This window comes from Acipenser ruthenus, chromosome 38, assembly GCF_902713425.1.
Source record: "Acipenser ruthenus chromosome 38, fAciRut3.2 maternal haplotype, whole genome shotgun sequence".
Lineage (NCBI taxonomy): Eukaryota > Metazoa > Chordata > Actinopteri > Acipenseriformes > Acipenseridae > Acipenser > Acipenser ruthenus.
In genome coordinates, this window is record NC_081226.1 from 8,703,315 (window position 1) to 8,718,819 (window position 15,505).

General features: G+C 39.3%; 1 protein-coding gene across 1 annotated transcript in view; it reads left to right on the top strand.

The window, feature by feature from the left end:
- The window catches only part of LOC131706971 (zinc finger protein 135-like), a 32,794-nt gene that overhangs the window by 11,880 nt on the left and 5,409 nt on the right, over positions 1-15,505 (top strand). The window contains exon 2 of the mRNA XM_059008963.1: positions 13,833-14,340. Coding sequence (XP_058864946.1) covers positions 13,860-14,340 — 481 coding nt within the window. The 5' untranslated portion in view covers positions 13,833-13,859. The remainder of the gene's footprint in view (positions 1-13,832; positions 14,341-15,505) is intronic.

The window sequence follows — 15,505 nt, forward strand, 5'->3', positions numbered from 1 at the left end:
TTATACAAAACAAACAAAACACTCACGATACAGTACAATACGGGTCCTTCCGGGTTCAAAGCTTTAACCAAATGAAGGAACAGATCCATCCTCTCAAGGTCTGGGGATTCCGTGTCGGTATTGTTCTGGTTACTAGATCCACAGGGATATGGGCGTGGCATCCAAACATCACATCCTCTCTCAAAGATGCTAACAAAGACAAAAGTTTTGATTAAGTCTCTCACAAGCCCCGTTCCCTTGTGGATGGTACGGGGTAGTGCAGCTTTTCCGAAAGCCATACAACCTGCTTAGTTCTTGCACCAATTCTGACTCTTCTGGACTCTTGACTGGAGGGTCATGGGTTCAATCCCAGGTGGGGGACACTGCTGCTGTACCCTTGAGCAAGGTACTTTACCTAGATTGCTCCAGTAAAAAAACAACTGTATAAATGGGTAATTATATGTAAAAATAATATGATATCTGTATAATGTGAAATAATGTATAATGTGTATAATGTATAATTGTAAGTCGCCCTGGATAAGGGCGTCTGCTAAGAAATATATAATAATAATATAAGGGTATCTCCAGCACGGCCTAAAGACAGATAATCAATCACCACGTTCATATTTGGAATGTATGGTACTTTCAATGGAGAGATATTGAGCACAGAGTGTAGGGTCTGTCTCAATAAATTGCAGTTTGACTAGAGGGAGAGCAAATATGACCATTTATGGGCATTTGTGTAGGGGGTTTTACAGCTCTGCTCTGCTTGCTTGCATGGGGGATGGGAGAATCTCAGAGATAACACATGCAAAGGAATGTGTGTATGAGGCCTGGAGACTTGCCACGTATAGGTATAGTGAGGAGGGGTCATAAATTACATCATTAAAAGGGTGTGTTTTGGAATCTACACAACTGAAGTGAATGCATTGTGTGGTGCTCAGTTTTACCAATCTCACTGCAAGCCCAGAGGGACACGACTCTGTACAACAGTTCTATTCTTGTATTAGAAATAAACTTATTTTTGACTTTCACTAATATTGTTTTCCTGTTTTCATCAATTTTTCCTTACACTGTCAATATTAAACAATCTTAAATATAATATTATTTTTGATAATTCAGGAATGTTGAATTAAACTGGGTAATGAACTGCAAAAAATAATGTATTTTTAAGAAAAATGTGTTTCAATGGGGTATGCTTTTTATTTTATTTATTTATTTTTTTTTAGTCGCTGTCAGAGTCAAAGATGTGTGTCGCTCGCTTGGTTGGTGCTCCCGTTGGTGAAGGATAATTGTAAATCTTCACAGAGACAGATTTGTTAAAAGTGCCTAAAAAACATCGAGCTCCCGAGTGGCGCATCCAGTAAAAGCACTCGCTAGAGTGCAGGATGTGCACTGTAGCCTGGACGTCGCCGGTTCGAGTCCAGGCTATTCCACAGCCGACCGTGGACGGGAGCTCCCAGGGGGTGGCGCACAATTGGCCGAGCGTCGCCCGGGAGGGAGGGGTTAGGTCGCCCAGGGTGTCCTCTGCTCACCGCGGGTCAGCGCCCCCTGTAGTCTGGCCGGGCGCCTGCGGGCTTGCCTGTAAGCTGCCCAGCGCTGCGTTTTCCTCCTACGCTGTAGCTCTGAGGCGGCTGCACGGTGAGTCTGCAGAGTGTAAAGAAGCGGGCGGCTGACGGCACACGCTTCGGAGGACAGCATGTGTTCATCTTCGCCCCTCCCAAGTCAGTGCAGGGGTGGTAGCGGTGAGCTGAGCCTAAAAATAATTGGGCATTTCAAATTGGGGAGAAAATAATAGAATAAATTTAAGAAAAAAAAAAAAATGCCTAAAAAACATGAATTGTGGGTGTTGTCTGATTGAATTTTTGAAAGCCATTGACAGGACTGTCTTTAATTTCCCGTTCCTCTCCAGTTTCTCTGAGAGACAAATGTACCAGCTTTACATCAATTGTTTTTGACATATTCTCATTTTGTTAATGAACATTTCTGCATTGTGGGTGTTATCGAGTGATTGAACACTAGACATTTTGTGTTTGAATTGAAAGTGATCTCGAGGAGTCGAATGGGTCAAAGTTCAAGTATATTTTCCTCTAGAGGAATTCTGACATTTCGACATCTACTTTGATTTTATCCTTGTATTATAATATTATACGTCCCACCCATCCTAGCCCTAAACCAATTATATGGAGACATGACCCGTAGTCATGGATATGTAGTAGATTAGTGATTGGACGGCCGAGATATGACATAAAAGGTCATGGATCATATCCGATCAGGACTGCCTGTGGGTCGTTACAAGTGGAAATGTTTCCAATTAGGAAGGACTTCACAGTAAATGGTTGAGGGGCTCATTTTTACACGTTGCTTGTACTTTGCACAAGAATGTCTGTAATCACTCACTCGATGGAATCATTACTAATTTACAATGTATTTAGTTTGCATTATATTTGCATATAAAACTATTTAATCACCATCTGTAGCCAGTTTAAACTGTCATGGATAGGCAAGGAATGCTTATTTGAAGCTGTTGAAGGGCATGGTCTCTTAAAACTCATAAGTGAGGTCTGATAAACCCCTACGCATGACTATATATTGATGGACATTACACAAGCAAATAAGATGTCCTTTTATAGGAATACCATGTTCTTTATCAAAAATGGGTTTTAATAATAATATTTGATAAAGGAAAACACTTGCTCTAATGAACTGCGATATATATATATATATATATATATATATATATAAACACGTAGCTTTCGAGTTAAGGGGAATGAAAGCAATGAATAGAGAACAAGGGGTAATCAGGAAATATGCAATCAAGCATTACAAGAGCCAATCAAATCGCGTCACCTAATAGCTTCTCTCTCTCTTATCACAATGTTATTATTATTATTATTTATTTCTTAGCAGACGCCCTTATCCAGGGCGACTTACACATTATTTTTACATACAATTACCCATTTATACAGTTGGGTTTTTACTGGAGCAATTTAGGTAAAGTACCTTGCTCAAGGGTACAACAGCAGTGTCCCCCCACTGGGGATTGAACCCACGACCCTCCGGTCAAGAGTCCAGAGCCCTAACCACTATGCCACAATGCCTCCAAGCTTTCCCACTCCTGTTGACGTCATATTCCTCTGACAGACAAGAACCAATCAAAAAGCGGGACTTAAGCAGTTCCATCCCCAAAATGGGACCTGTGTCATACCTCAGCGTCTTTTCAAAGAGAAGTCACTTAACCTCCTTGTGCTCAGTCTTTCGGGTGAGACGTAGTTGTAAGTGACTCTGCAGCTGATGCATAGTTCACACACCCTAGTCTCTGGAAGTCGCCTTGGATAAAGACATCTGCTAAATAAACAAATAATAATAATAAAAAGTTCCATCCCAAAAACCAAGCCAGTCGCTGCGTTCTAGTAGCGCAAGCTTTTGGGAGCCTGCATCGACTTTGCGTCAAATGACGTGGGTCTGCGCGCACAACACCTGTCCCAGTAAGGCAAACTGCTTGGCCGCAGCCAGAACTGACAGCAGAGGTGACGCGTGCTCTGGGTGTTGAGTCTGCGCATACACTGCAGATTCTAAAAGGAGCTGTGCTGAAGCAGACCCGCCCTATAAACAATGGAAGAGCGCCAGCCGTGCAAGAGGGGCTTTGAGAGCCATGTGCAGGATTAGTGAAGGGGATACCGCCACCTGGTGTGGGGTGTGAAATACATGCGAAAACAGCTTGTATAAATTGCAATGTATTATTGTAAACAACATATATGTGCATATATTAGACGTTTGCATTAAATTCTCGGACGTAACTAGTAAAACCGATGTACAGAACTTAAATTGCTTGAACAGACCTATAATAAAATAATAATAACAATCTGGACACCTGCAGCAATGCAGGATTTGTTGTCTGTCCAGTTCGTTTATCTTGTCTGTCTTATTTTGTCCTGCTGCTGTCCAGATTATTTGTTGTTGCGGCCCCACAGGAATCCCCTCTTTCTTTTATTTTCAAATAAACCTGTATTAAGAATTAACAGCGTTTCCCCTGAGTCCTGCTTCACAGACATGGCAATGTTACTATATACAGTGCCTTGCGAAAGTATTCGGCCCCCTTGAACTTTGCGACCTTTTGCCACATTTCAGGCTTCAAACATAAAGATATGAAACTGTAATTTTTTGTGAAGAATCAACAACAAGTGGGACACAATCATGAAGTGGAACGAAATTTATTGGATATTTCAAACTTTTTTAACAAATAAAAAACTGAAAAATTGGGCGTGCAAAATTATTCAGCCCCTTTACTTTCAGTGCAGCAAACTCTCTCCAGAAGTTCAGTGAGGATCTCTGAATGATCCAATGTTGACCTAAATGACTAATGATGATAAATAGAATCCACCTGTGTGTAATCAAGTCTCCGTATAAATGCACCTGCACTGTGATAGTCTCAGAGGTCCGTTTAAAGCGCAGAGAGCATCATGAAGAACAAGGAACACACCAGGCAGGTCCGAGATACTGTTGTGGAGAAGTTTAAAGCCGGATTTGGATACAAAAAGATTTCCCAAGCTTTAAACATCCCAAGGAGCACTGTGCAAAAAGCGATAATATTTAAATGGAAGGAGTATCAGACCACTGCAAATCTACCAAGACCTAGCCGTCCCTCTAAACTTTCAGCTCATACAAGGAGAAGACTGATCAGAGATGCAGCCAAGAGGCCCATGATCACTCTGGATGAACTGCAGAGATCTACAGCTGAGGTGGGAGACTCTGTCCATAGGACAACAATCAGTCGTATACTGCACAAATCTGGCCTTTATGGAAGAGTGGCAAGAAGAAAGCCATTTCTTAAAGATATCCATAAAAAGTGTCATTTACAGTTTGCCACAAGCCACCTGGGAGACACACCAAACATGTGGAAGAAGGTGCTCTGGTCAGATGAAACCAAAATCGAACTTTTTGGCAACAATGCAAAACGTTATGTTTGGCGTAAAAGCAACACAGCTCATCACCCTGAACACACCATCCCCACTGTCAAACATGGTGGTGGCAGCATCATGGTTTGGGCCTGCTTTTCTTCAGCAGGGACAGGGAAGATGGTTAAAATTGATGGGAAGATGGATGGAGCCAAATACAGGACCATTCTGGAAGAAAACCTGATGGAGTCTGCAAAAGACCTGAGACTGGGACGGAGATTTGTCTTCCAACAAGACAATGATCCAAAACATAAAGCAAAATCTACAATGGAATGGTTCACAAATAAACATATCCAGGTGTTAGAATGGCCAAGTCAAAGTCCAGACCTGAATCCAATCGAGAATCTGTGGAAAGAACTGAAAACTGCTGTTCACAAATGCTCTCCATCCAACCTCACTGAGCTCGAGCTGTTTTGCAAGGAGGAATGGGCAAAAATTTCAGTCTCTCGATGTGCAAAACTGATAGAGACATACCCCAAGCGACTTACAGCTGTAATCGCAGCAAAAGGTGGCGCTACAAAGTATTAACTTAAGGGGGCTGAATAATTTTGCACGCCCAATTTTTCAGTTTTTTATTTGTTAAAAAAGTTTGAAATATCCAATAAATTTCGTTCCACTTCATGATTGTGTCCCACTTGTTGTTGATTCTTCACAAAAAATTACAGTTTCATATCTTTATGTTTGAAGCCTGAAATGTGGCAAAAGGTCGCAAAGTTCAAGGGGGCCGAATACTTTCGCAAGGCACTGTATATATGTGTGTGTGTGTCTGTGTGTGTTTATTTATACAGGCATTTCCAGTACAGCTTGCAGAGCAGGTTACATTGCTCTAGTTTATTAAATGACATGTATAGTGTTCCTGTTCTTATTGCTGTCTATTGATTAAACTACAAACAATAAAGGTAAAGCAGACTTCAAATGATGCCCTTACCGGTTAACTGTTGGTTTGGAATGTATTTGGTCTAATGTACACATACATACACATATAAAATATGTGCTAATGTTGGAAGCTAAATGTCACTTTCACAACAGATATGAAAGTACATAAGCTTTCTCCTGTGAAAGTAGTTATCCATAGTTATCACATTTAATAATATACTAACAAGTAACCCACATGTACTTAAAACACACCTGAATGGTTAAAGTGTGATAAAGCCACGTTGTTATCCTGAGTGATTCATTCAACCCACCTGTGTGTATCTGTGTCTATAAAAGCTATGTTAGTGGCAGCCACTTCCCTGGTGAGCATCCATAATGGAAAAGCTGGATATTACACTACTGATGGCATGGCAACTATCACACCTGCAGAGAAGGAAAGAATTCAGTCAAGTACGAAATATTAATACTGATAATAAACTAAACCCCATTTAAGAATGCATTATTGAAACGTACATGATGTGTATCAGTGATATTGTGTGTTCATGTTTGATTTGTCACTATAACTACTACAACAAATATGTTCTTGAAGACATCGAAAGCTGTTATAAGGAACATGAGAGAAATGTTTTACAGAGAGCACCTGTCATCTTCACAACCCTGTAATACGATAACTACAACAACCATGTAATACGATAACTACAACAACCCTGGAATACAATAACTACAACAACCCTGGAATACAATAACTACAACAACCCTGGAATACAATAACTACAACAACCCTGTAATACGATAACTACAACAACCCTGTAATACGATAACTACAACAACCCTGTAATACAATAACTTCAACAACCCTGTAATACAATAACTACAACAACCCTGTAATACAATAACTTCAACAACCCTGTAATACAATAACTACAACAACCCTGTAATACAATAACTACAACAACCCTGTAATACGATAACTACAACAACCCTGTAATACGATAACTACAACAACCCTGTAATACAATAACTACAACAACCCTGTAATACAATACCTACAACAACCCTGTAATACAATAACTACAACAACCCTGGAATACAATAACTACAACAACCCTGGAATACAATAACTACAACAACCCTGGAATACAATAACTACAACAACCCTGTAATACAATAACTACAACAACCCTGTAATACGATAACTACAACAACCCTGTAATACGATAACTACAACAACCCTGTAATACAATAACTACAACAACCCTGTAATACAATAACTTCAACAACCCTGTAATACGATAACTACAACAACCCTGTAATACAATAACTACAACAACCCTGGAATACAATAACTACAACAACCCTGTAATACGATAACTACAACAACCCTGTAATACAATAACTACAACAACAATGTAATACAATAACTACAACAACCCTGTAATACAATAACTACAACAACCCTGTAATACAATAACTACAACAACCCTGGAATACGATAACTACAACAACCCTGTAATACAATAACTACAACAACCCTGTAATACGATAACTACAACAACCCTGTAATACAATAACTACAACAACCCTGTAATACGATAACTACAACAACCCTGTAATACAATAACTACAACAACCCTGGAATACGATAACTACAACAACCCTGTAATACGATAACTACAACAACCCTGTAATACAATAACTACAACAACACTGTAATACAATAACTACAACAACCCTGTAATACAATAACTACAGCCTTTTGTTGTTGTGCATTTGCATTGGTATTTGTTTAGACAAACCCTAAGCTTAACCCTAACCCTTTACCAGACCTGTTAGCTCCTCTTGATACAATGCATATTCCGACTTCATGTAATGCCACAGTTATATATCCACTAATCTTTGCTCATCCTATTTCATGCAGATCTTAAATATGCCAGTAGGCTTTTCAGTGATGTACTGAAGAGCCAGAGCCCAGTGCACCCAAAAGGTGAGTTATGTGTGTGCATGTTTCTAAACTGTATTGTAGGGAGTGTTCACTTGTGTTTGTTTGTAATCAGAAGCCATATATATATATAGAACATATTTTAATTAAGAATGTCAGTGAACTAATAGTACCACTGGATACACTAGTTTGGTTACTGGACTCCATCACCTCATGCAATTATATTTTCTGTTGCATTTTGTTTATCCTTATGGTAAATACAATCATTATGGGACGTATATGTATTTGTGTAAAATGTAGCATTTAATTAATTGTACAAAGGCTAATAAAATACTGACAACTAATGAAAAATGTATCTGTGCTGTCTGCATCGTTTTCAATGTACCTTTTCTGAGGTTGCTGTAATTGTTGAAGGTGGTGGAGCACGAAGGGAAACTCAATTGCTTCTATCTCTTCTGCAATGGCAAAATCAATGAAGTTGGTCGCTATGTTTGCTCAGTGGACCGCGCTGGGAAACCTCCTAAATCTGTCCCAGCTCCGTCTACGCAGGCGGTGACGTCAGAGGCAGACTCCCGCTGGCGACGCAGGATTTTTAGGAGTTACTAGAGCGCAGGCAGAGTCATACCTCAGCGCATTTTCAAAGAGAATAAAAACAACGACAAACGCCTGAAATTTAAAAGAAAAGAAAAAAAAAACCGACTCAGCCCTGCACAGTTCTTTTTAATTTATTTAACATTTTGTTGCGCAGCAGTTGACAAGCGTGGACGGCAAAAAAAAAAAAAAAAAAAGTGAGTTCCATGTTGTTGTTTTTAATTGGTGTTTGGTTGTTCTCGACGCAGTGGTGTTTTGCTGTTAGCCGCGGGTTTTTCAGCCGGTCAGTGTTTCTGTGCAGCGCAGGTATGTGATGTTCTCGTCATGGGTAGCTAGTAATGTCAGCGCGGTGTTGATGTGGTTTAACCTGCTGAACTCGGATGCGCGCAACCTCTCGATGCTCTCCTAGTGTCTGGGATAAATCCCGACTGAACTGAACAGATACTGTACGAAACTACACGTGATTGTAGATTCATATTCAATATAAACTACATGAAAACGCATTGCGTGCTGAGAGATAAGCACGTCTGTCTGTGTTAATGACTTTATAAAACATAATGTTCTTGATTACTCTATTTTATTATTTATTTATTTATTTTAACTGCAGATGCCTTAAACTAAATGATACAGACGCGGTGTTTTAAACTAAATGATACAGACGCGGTTGTTTTAAACTAAATGATACAGACGCGGTTGTTTTAAACTAAATGATATAGACGCGGTTGTTTTAAACTAAATGATACAGACGCGGTTGTTTTAAACTAAATGATACAGACGCGGTTGTTTTAAACTAAATGATACAGACGCGGTTGTTTTGAACTAAATGATACAGACGCGGTTGTTTTAAACTAAATGATACAGACGCGGTTGTTTTAAACTAAATGATACAGACGCGGTTGTTTTAAACTAAATGATATAGACGCGGTTGTTTTAAACTAAATGATACAGACGCGGTTGTTTTAAACTAAATGATACAGACGCGGTTGTTTTAAACTAAATGATATAGACGCGGTTGTTTCAAACTAAATGATACAGACGCGGTTGTTTTAAACTAAATGATATAGACGCGGTTGTTTTCGTTATTTTGAGAAAAGGTATTTAGAGTGTCGCGCTACAGGAAGTGGCTGAAAGCCGGTGTAGGTGCAGAACGTGGTACATCATCAGAATGTGGTACTGGTACCAAAACTTGATCCGTGTGACGTCAAAAAATGGTATGCTGTCAGTGTTGTGATTGACTGCTACACAAATCACTAGGAATAAGACAAACTGTGGTTCACCCACAAAATTGTACATGTTTACAATGTTAGATAACACAATTTGTTGCTCATCAGTTAGTCACATATTTGCTGAATTGGTTATATATATAATATATATATATATATAATATATATATATATATATATATATATATATATATATTAAAATTAACTTTAAAGGTCGAACAGTACTTTGTATTTGTTCAGATGGGCGTTAACTTTTTTTCTGAGCTAAAATTATTTGCACAGCCCGGGCACGCGCAGTACATGGTGTACCACGTTTTAACATGTACCGCAAAATAACACGACCTGGGACTTTTTTAACATAACATATCCTGTTATACAGACTTTTCAGCACGATAGGCTTTTTACAGTATATAGTGAGTATTAATGGGCTTTTTAATTAGTATTAATTAGACATTCTGTAATAACACAGGGATGTGATAAAATCAATGCTGAAGCGACCTTATATTTATATGACAATTGTTATTTTGCACAGTTTAAGCTGTGTCTGAATGAACCACGAACAGCGAGTCCAGCCTTTGATATGGAGACACCACGCACACACTTAACTTGAGCTTACATTAAACTATAATTTGGGCACATTTTAAGGTCTTTATTGTAAAAAGGTCTTCACAGAATTAAAAAATAACTTAATACAGTCGGTAAAATTCCTTAGTAACAAAACTAATCTGTACACAAAATATTAAGGCATTGGGTGTTCGATGTGCTTTTAGTACTCGCATACACACACATGCGTACACGCACACACACATACGTGTGGAAGGCCATCTGGGTCAGAAACACACTATTTAGTGCATCTTCAAATATTTAGTACATGCAGAGGCACTGGCCCCTCCAATAATCATCTCCAAAATATTGATTTCTGCCCTTTCTGTCACTGACACTCACACACTAAACGTATTTCATCATAAAGTGTAGTTAAGGACTGGTGCGTGTGTCCCTTTAATGTTTGAGTCCAGCTGTAGTAGTACAATTAGTGGATAAACCACACATTTTAAAAATGATGCTATTTTATGCTAAACTGAAAACTGTTAATATACTAAAGGGAAAGCACTTGTGAAGCTGAATCGAGAGCTTCAATGCAGAGTTCCTGAAATGCAGTGTGATTTATTCGTACACCACATTGAGCCTGTTTTAACACTCGGGAATCGGACAATGCAATGTCTTTGTCAGAACTCATGAAGCTCTGTAAAGAACATGACCTGGACTCCTGTATCCTGATGTATTCCACCTGCAGGTGCTTTGGGCCGCGCTACCTGTTACAGCTGCAACTGCAGAAAGATGTGTCAGTGATAAAAAGCTCCACAGCGTATGGAGTTTCATTGAAATGGCGAGTGTAATGCTATTTATTTATATAACCATATCAACACACACCACACACTTTGTGTGTGTATATATATAGATATATATATATGGTTTTTTGTTTTGTTTGTTTAATGTGTCTCCCCAATTGCGGTGTTTATTTCACATGCCCCTGAGTACACACGTTGATTTTGATCAATACATAAACTACATGTTCTAAACAAATGTAAATGAACTACGTATTTTTCTACGTAGGGGCTGGTCATTTTACAGTCATGCAGTGTCATTACAAGAGTAGCCAGTCGCCTCTGGGATAACATCTTTTTAATTTCAGACTTTTTACGGTTAGAAAAAAAAATCAAGAATAATGAAAATTGCAAACCATGCCGGTGAGAGATTTTCTTCCACAGTGCAAATCTAGATTTGCTGAGTGCTGCCGACTTCTTGAGACAGACCGTGTTGAGCGTGACACGGTTCAGTTTGTATTGACTTCTTGAGACAGACCGTGTTGAGCGTGACACGGTTCAGTTTGTATTGACTTCTTGAGACAGACCGTGTTGAGCGTGACACGGTTCAGTTTGTATTGACTTCTTGAGACAGACCGTGTTGAGCGTGACACGGTTCAGTTTGTATTGACTTCTTGAGACAGACCGTGTTGAGCGTGACACGGTTCAGTTTGTATTGACTTCTTGAGACAGACCGTGTTGAGCGTGACACGGTTCAGTTTGTATTGACTTCTTGAGACAGACCGTGTTGAGCGTGACACGGTTCAGTTTGTATTGACTTCTTGAGACAGACCGTGTTGAGCGTGACACGGTTCAGTTTGTATTGACTTCTTGAGACAGACCGTGTTGAGCGTGACACGGTTCAGTTTGTATTGACTTCTTGAGACAGACCGTGTTGAGCGTGACACGGTTCAGTTTGTATTGACTTCTTGAGACAGACCGTGTTGAGCGTGACACGGTTCAGTTTGTATTGACAATGTACTAAATTGACATCGTCGTGTTTCTTTACAAACACAAAAATAAATACAAAAACAAACATTTAACAAAAACACTTGCTCACAGAGCGAAATAAAACAGTTAAAACAAAACAAAGTCACGAACACTAAAGGAAACCAAACAGACCCTGGGTCAGTCTGGGCAGTTGCCTTCACTGTTTCTGCACAAGGTTTTTAGACAATAACAAAACATCGGATTTTTTAAAAATACAAAACAGAACACAAGGCTGCGCCGTCATATTTATACATTCTATTAATAATACAGTCATATTTATACATTCTATTAATAATACAGTCATATTTATACATTCTATTAATAATACAGTCATATTTATACATTCTATTAATAATACAGTCATATTTATACATTCTATTAATAATACAAAGCCTCTATACAAGCAGGGCTGTGCCCTGCCCCCGCTAATAGTGTGCAGGGCTCTCTCCTGCTTCCCTGCTGCAGGCTCTCTTACAACCGTATTGTCAATAAAATGCACAGTACTACTACATTTATAATACTTTTCATTGTACTGTCAATGAAATTTGATTTCAGTGTTACTGTAGCTTCAGTAGAAACTCAGTATGCATTTGGCATTATTTTATTACTGTAACGTCAAGCTTGGCAAATGTCTGTGATATTCTTTGAGCGCTGGATGAGGAAGCAGGTATCTTGTTTGTTTATGTCCGTGTTATGTCTGTGTTGAAGGGACTATCTATCTGACTATCTGTACAGTTCTGCCTCCTTATTTTTTTTTTTTCGGCTGCTATCGGTCTCACTCAGCCATTGAAAGCTTTTCTCTGCTTTTTCCTGAGAAAAAATGACTAGAGACCTGCGCTTGACGTCTTTTTGATGATGTCGGACCGTGTTGGAAAACATGGAACAAGTATTGAATAGCAGTTTGCTACGCATGAGGAATGACGGCTGTATTCATGTTATTTTTCTGAAAAGTGATTTAACATTGGATAGAAAAAACTGTTAGTTCCAAAAATGCAAGCACTGCTGTGATAGATGAAAGCTGCAATATGGTAGAGAAGTTACTCTGAAGTTGTAACAACTGAAAAAGATTCTTTTGTGTCAAAGCAAATGGCTGGCCAGCAGCACACGGCTGTACAAACAAGTCCTTTGATCTCCAGCCCTGACATGAAAGAAGCTTGCCCTTCGGGGAGTCCACTGGGGTATAAAACTAGTTAACAGGTTTTTGCTTAGAAAATACAGCTGGTTTATGACGGGGTCATAAAGCTAGTTTTCAAGGGGACCGAAGGAGCCAGGCTCTAAGACTTCAAATAGATCAAAAGAGAAAAGGTCTCAAGAAGATGACAAAAACCAGATGTATGGACCTTTGTGGCACCAGGGGTGTGAAGAATGCACTGAGTTCAGAGGTCTTCACACTAGATCACACACACACACTCACACACACACACACTCGCACATGAAATATATGGTAACAGGATAATGAGTTGTACCTTTTCTATTGGTTAAGTGTCAGAGAAAGAGGAGGAGAGAGACAGACACCTATGCAGAAGGGTATTTAATGTCATGCAACAATTGTAAGAACGAGTATTCTGTTTGTCCTGTACCTGGGACCAGACTCCCTGCATATTTCAATAAACCTAACAACTGATTGAAGAAAAGGACTCTGTGCAGTTTCTTGAATCTACTTACTCACCATCCTTTTTTAAGTTACATCAGACCGGAAAGGGAAAATTGTAATGTCAGACCTGGTCCAACATGGCCGCAAAGGGTTAAACTTTTTCAACAGATAAAATCCTATGATATTATAAATTTATTACAAGAAATTCTGTGTTCCTTCAATAGTAAAGCCACTCCTGCTATAATGCCAGATTGCATTTGTCCCTTGAATGCCGTTCATTACACTATTTAAATTGATACATGATTATTTTTTCAGCAGCTACTAAACAGAATCCGGTCTGCTGCCATGGACAGTGTGAAGATGGAATCTGTCCAGATTAAAGAGGAGTTCCCTGAACTTGAACTTGTCCCCATTAGAGTGGAGTTCTCTGGGCTGGCTTCCCTCCCCATTAAACAGGAGCTCTGTGAGATGCAATGTGACAGCAGTCAGCCAGAGGTCTCTGACATTAAAGCTGAGCACAATGAATTGGAGATCCCCCAGATGGAAGAATCCCTTCCTGTGAAACAAGAAGAGGTTCTGGAAACTGTCCGTATTAAACAGGAGCCCCCTGAAGTAGAGTTTGACGACATGGAACCAGTGAAGGAAGAATCTGAGGACTTCAAACCAAACATCCTTGAGCAGGAGCCTGTACGCCTGCGGGAGTGTAGTGTGGTGCTGGAGAGAATCTGCGTGAGAGAGCAAGGCGCTGGAGAGGAAGGCTCTCCTAACAGCACGCAAGGAGGTGGAAAGGAAGACGGGCGCTCCCATTCAGAATGCAGTCTAGCAGGTGAGTGACTCCCAGTAGCTGTGACATTGTCATTCTAGATTGCGTGAAATCCACAGTGTGGTTGAAAGAGAGGGAGCATATTAGTTAGATTACTTTAAAACCTGTCCAATCCGGCATCGCTTGGGACTGGAAAGTGGTGCCGGATTAGAGAGTTACTGTAAAACATTGAATACTGACCTAAAGGTAAAATGACAAAACTATCTGAACACTAAACAACTGTGTTACTGTACATACACAGTGTAATAAACACAGTAATGCTTCAGCAAACTCTTCACCTGTTATTATCACAAGCCTGTTTAACCCATTCCCATAGAAAGACCTTCACGTGCTTGTACTGTACCTGCATGAGGATTCAGGTGCATCTTGCTGCATTCAGGGTCTCTCACTGTTGGCTCTTTTGAGTTAGTGGCATACATGATGTTACAATTTACTAATAATTTGAAGGTATCTGGTTTTAAAACTTCATAATTATTTCTACATAGTATTAGAAATGTAAGGGTTGCCTCCCGTGTGTACGATTTATTGATTTTAAGGCATCAAAATATGGAAATTGCACGTTTCTTTTCAAGAGTATGTCAACATCATTTTAAAAGGTTTACAAAACTTGAAAATGTCGCTGAATTTGTCGCTCAAAATTGTTTTAAAAAAAATCTAGTTTTGTCTGTTCCGTTTTGCAGCCAAAACTTTTACAGAACATTGCTACGTTTTTAAAGATGGTTTCAGTAGGGTCTTGAGTTTCAATGTTTGAATGCCGTTTGACCTTTGTCGTACCGTAAAATCTTTCAAGGTTAGTTCAAAGATATTCTATTTAAAAGAATAGAAATAAATAGAATATCTATGGTTAGCTGTACATGAGGCAATGCAGTGAAAACAAGCATCCATATTTAAACGAGGTATTCTCAACGCAGTAATAAGCTTTTTTTTTTTTTTTTTTTTTTTTTTTTGGTATTTCCTTGACAGGCAGCCTTCTGCACGGCAGCTTAGAAGTAACAAGTTATTACAAGAAGCTGAGAAACCAGCAATACAGCTGTTGTGTTTCTGTGTGTTTCTGTTTGCACTTTTTGTAACATGAAACACTTTGTGCAGTTGTTGTGCACAGTGTGCGTTTCTGTAGGTTGTGTACGCATGTTTGCTTTGTATTTGTACTGTATAGACTACGTGCAAC